Genomic DNA, 4,926 nt, shown 5'->3' with positions numbered 1-4,926 from the left:
CGTTGTAGTAATAGTTGCCCGACTCTGTCATAAACGCTGTGCACTGCTTGTCGCTCCTCGCCATGGGGATCTGTTTGTAACCTGAATAAGCATCCATAAAAGACAATAGTTTATAGTCGGCCGAGTTGTCGACCAGTCTATCAATGTTAGGTAAAGGATAGGCGTCTTTTGGACATGCCCGGTTAACATCAGTGTAATCAACACACATTCTCCATTTTCCATTAGATTTCTTAACAAGTACAACGTTTGAGAGCCAAGTTGAATACTTGGCCTCGGAAATAAAATTTGCCTCTAGGAGGTCTTTTACAGCTTTCTCGGCAGCCTCCGCTTTCTCGGGGGACTGCCGACGCCTACGTTGAACTATGGCCTTCGCGGCTGGATCGATGGAGAGGTGGTGGCAGGCGACCTCGGGGTCGAGTCCGGGCATTTCTGCGGCGCTCCAGGCGAACAAGTCTGCATTGGCTCGAAGGCAGGCCACGAGCTGCTTCCTTGGTAGATCTAGGATGCCCTTGCCGATCTTTACCGCTTTGTCGGGGTCGTCGCCCAAGGGGACCAGCTCGAAATCTCCGTCTGGGACAGGTCGGACGGGATGAGGTGCCTTTGATTGCGTCTCTTCCCCGATCTTCAGTTCTTCTTCTATGAACCGTGCATCAAGGTCGAATGAGTTGATGTTGGTTGTCTGATGCTGGTCTTCTCGAGGATGTTTGTCTTCGGCCCTTGGCTTTTTGTTGGAGCTAGTTGGAGGGGCGATCAGTTCTAGTCCCTTGACGGAGGCGTCGAAGATTCTCCTAGCAGCTTCAATATCGGCGTTGATGGTGGCCACTCGTCCTGTCCTCGTGTAAAACTTCATCTTTAGGTGGACAGTGGAGGGTACGGCGGTTAGCTCGGCTAGAGTGGGGCGCCCGATAATGCAATTGTACAGGGTTTTGCAGTCGATCACCAAGAATCTGGTTTTGACTTGCCTGGAGGCTTCCCCTTCTCCGAAGGTGACAATCAACTCGACGTAACCCCAGGGTTTGGTGGTAGCTCCGTTGAAACCTTGGAGGTCCGAACCCACATAGGGAGTGAGGTGTGAGTCGTCCAGCTGGAGTGTCTGGAAGAGGTGGGAATACATGATGTCGACCGAGCTGCCTTCGTCGACCAGGACCCGTCGGACGTCGAAATTCGCCATTCTAGCTCGGACGAGCAAGGGGATTGTGGCGTTTGGAGCTCCGCCGGGCAGTTCTTCCAGGTAGAAGGTGATTGGTTCTGACTTTCCCCGGAACTTTCGCAGCGTAGGGCCGAGGTCCGCGTTGACGCTGAGCAATTCATCGAACTTTCTCTTCACTGAACTGATGGTGAGGGAGCCTGGATCCCCGCCGTTGGAGACGACCATGGTGAATGGGAATCTCCCATTTGCTGAGTGCGGTAGGGATCCCGACCGATGGCATGAAATCCTCTGGTCGGGTGACGGACAGTGCTACTTGCAGGGGCCTGTTATCCGGCGAGTTTCCTTTGTCAGAGTTTCTTTGGTCGTCCCTTCGGGAAGGTTCCCCTTTCTTTGTGTATCTCGAAAGGCGACCCTCCTTGATCAGTGTTTCAATGGCATCCTTGAGATGAATGCATTCCTCGGTCAGATGTCTGTGACTCTTATGGTACTTGCAGTACTTTGATTTGTCGGTTCCTGGCCTCGCGGGGTTTGACTTCGGGGGCCTGATGTTCGACTTCTTAAAGTCGGTGTTTTGGCATTCGGCCAGGATCCTCTCCCGCGAGGCGTTCAGAGGGGTGTAGTCATTGAAGCGACCAGAAGGTCCTCGGCGCTCTTTGATGTCGAGAGACCTGTCGTCTTTCCTTTTTTCATGCCCTCGCCTCGAGCCTGAGTGCTCATAGTTTGAACTGCGAGCGGCGTTATTACCTCGCGAGGCTTTGATGGCAGCAGCCTCTCCTTCCTCGAATGTGATGAAATCTTGAGCTTTGCGAAGGAAGGTTCATGGAGTGGACCTTCTCAATCTTGATGGCCTTCTTAAAGTCACTTCCGGGGAGGAGCCCCCGTTCCAGGAGGTACCTCTTCATGTAGTCGGTCGTCTGCACTTGGACGGCTTCTTTGTTGAACCTGTCGAGGTAATCTCTTAGAGGTTCGTTGGTGCCTTGGATTACCGCTTCAAGGTTCGCCTCCGACTTTGGTTGCCGACGAGACGCCGTGAAGTGGCTTAGGAAAAGGTCTTTCAGTTCAGTCCAGGAGTGGATGGAGTCAGGAGGCAGATTCCTGTACCATGTCATCGCTCCTTTCCTTAAGGTGGTCGGAAAGATGCGGCACTTGATGGATCCCCGGACAACATGGTAGTCCATGACAGCTTCGATGCTCCTTATGTGGTCGTCGGGGTCGGTGGTTTCATCGTACTGATCCAAGACGGGTGGTTTTTCCATACCCCGCGGAAGACGAACTCGCCGGATGTGCTCGGACAAAGGACTGCGGAAATCTTCTTCGTCGCTAGGTCCCTGGGAGTTTGAATGTCTGCCCCGCTTGGGTTTTGCGTGTGTTTTGCCCGAGATTCTGCGGTTGTCTTTTGGAGGAGAATGCTCGCGGGGTTTCAACACAGCTTTGGAGGGGCCTCGGCGTTCCTGCTCGGGTGAGAGGCTCCTGGCTTCAGTGGTTTCAGGCTTCTGATTTTTCTGACTCTTTCGAGGTGGAGAGAGGGAGTAAGACCTCTGGCGACGGTTCCTCTTAGGCGGGGAACGAGACGAGGACGGGGAGCGCTTGAGATATCTCCTTGGAGGCGAGCGTGAAGAGGAATAGGAACGTGACCGATGGCGTCTCCGCGGGGAACGATATAGTCGCTTCCTTTCCAGCTCGTGGATGCGGTCGCCCTGTTGGTGGATGAGACGGTTGGTTCTCTGCAGCTCTTTGAGTAGGAGGATGGCTGTAGGGTCAGCGCCCTCGGGGATGTTGATCTGCTCTTCCTCGTCTTGGCCGTGAACTCTTCGCCTCTCAGAGGTGTGGGTGAATGAGGAGACAGCATGTCCATCTCTGGCGTCGGTCTCGTTCTCGTTCTGGGGTCGATCAGGTTCAGTCTGGGGTCGAGTCTGCTCGTCTTCCCCGTTCTGAACGTGTCCCTCGGGAGGAACTTGTTCGACGTTCTGAACTTGCTGAAAACTGTGCACATGTTGGATGTTCTGAATCTGTTGCCTCTGGGGTTGCGAGGTCTCATGTCTCGACCTTCTCTGTCCGGCAAGAGCATGTTGTGGTCCTTTCTGCCGATGACGATTCGTCACCTCGCGGGTGGAATCTTCGATCAGCTGTTCCAGGAGGAAGGGATCAGGGTTTGGGATGTTGTTGTTGTTAGCCATGACGATCGTGAAAGGTAATGCTTTGATCTTTGTTAAAGAAGGGGGAGCAAGTTTCCCACAGACGGCGCCTTTGGTCGTACCTGATCAGAAGAATCGTCAAGGCAGCGGAATCTGGCTTGGAGAGCAAGATGGGGGGGTACCTGCAAGGTTCTCCGATGCTTAAGTTAGTAGCTATCAGAGAATGAGGGTTGAGAGTGAAGAATGGAATACCTGACCCTCTAGTGAAAGAGGGTATTTATAGCCCCCAGCGCTGGGCCAAGGTTCCCTAATTGGGCCAAATCCAACTGGAGGCCCACGTGCTAGGGAACTGCCAGAACGTCACGTGCTAGGGCTGAGTCAGCAGGAGACTCACGTTCTGGATGAGCATAGCGTAGGGTTCGGAGATGGTTGACCGAATCCTTCGCTGAAGCGTGACGCGTGGTCTTCGCGCGTGGATAACTCCTGGCGGTTATCTAGTAAATGGGCCCAAATTACTTGGGCCTGCTCGGCTAGTGAGAAGAGCTGGGCCTGCTCGGCCTAGTCCAGAACAAAAACATTTCTTTTGTTATTCAAAAAATGAGAATACATGAACAATCAAAACAAAATATTATTCAACTTACTAAATGCTTACATTTATAAAAGCACATAACTCATCAAAACAACAACATAAAAGTTACATACTTAGTTATAGAAAATTCCAAATTCAAGCAACAGAATATATAATTCCATCTTCATAAGATTGAGCTTCAAAAAACGCATAACCAAAAATCATTTTATCTGTCAAACCCAAACGTCCTCCACAAACGCATAACCAGAAATATTTTTATCTGCCAAAACCAAACGTCCTTCACCTTCACCATTATCATACCATCCAATATCCGAAAAAGTCTTCGATCCACTATCACAAAATACAAACTTATATGTAATACCGCTGAGTTTCTGAATATTAAAAGTGCCATTCAATATTTTCATACCAGGATAGTTTTCTGGACCACCAATACCAACACAAGATTTTTTGATAACATTATCAACGAATATCAACCATTTCGATGATTTAACACAGTCCGGCTTCTTTGTGAACTCAATAAAAATTGGTGTACCTGTTAAGATATCATAGCTTGATCCTATTATGCTGAATTGAACCGGTACACCTTTATCAGTTGTGAAATCTTGTTCTAAAACAGTAACTGGACAGTTTGAATGACCGGTTTTTGCTAGTTTTAATTTTCCACTGCGAAAGCCGAAAAATGATGGGACAATGTAGTAACGAGCTTCTGGGTAAATAGCCCAATAATTTGTGTCAAATATTGGTGCACCATCATCATGTGAGAAAGCTAGTGAAAGATTTGAGAGGAAAGAAAGAAGGAGAAGTGAAAAAACAAACTTCATATTGTTTGTTTAATGTTTGTGTTTTGCTCAAATAAATTACCTTTGCCCCTACTTCTATATTATATATAAAGAAGGAATGAACCATTTGAACTTCTTGTTCATTGAGTAAATTATACTTATTTTTGAAACATAGCATGTGACAACAATTTTCAAAAACGATTCACAAATAAACTAATCAGCATGAGTTCCACGAAGAAGGTCACAACATTATTTTTATATGTCTATGCAGCT

General features: G+C 49.0%; 1 protein-coding gene across 1 annotated transcript; it reads right to left on the bottom strand.

The window, feature by feature from the left end:
- Positions 1–3,895: 3,895 nt before the first annotated feature.
- On the bottom strand, positions 3,896–4,726 carry LOC131647644 (kunitz-type trypsin inhibitor-like 2 protein). The gene has a single exon (XM_058917514.1). The coding sequence runs from the start codon at positions 4,693–4,695 to the stop codon at positions 4,087–4,089; it is 609 nt and encodes a 202-aa protein (XP_058773497.1). The 5' UTR covers positions 4,696–4,726; the 3' UTR covers positions 3,896–4,086.
- Positions 4,727–4,926: the final 200 nt, after the last annotated feature.

This window comes from Vicia villosa, linkage group LG2 (assembly GCF_029867415.1).
Source record: "Vicia villosa cultivar HV-30 ecotype Madison, WI linkage group LG2, Vvil1.0, whole genome shotgun sequence".
NCBI classification, from domain to species: Eukaryota; Viridiplantae; Streptophyta; class Magnoliopsida; order Fabales; family Fabaceae; genus Vicia; species Vicia villosa.
The sequence above is the reverse complement of the archived record's forward strand: the minus strand, read 5'-3'. Positions and strand labels throughout refer to the sequence as shown.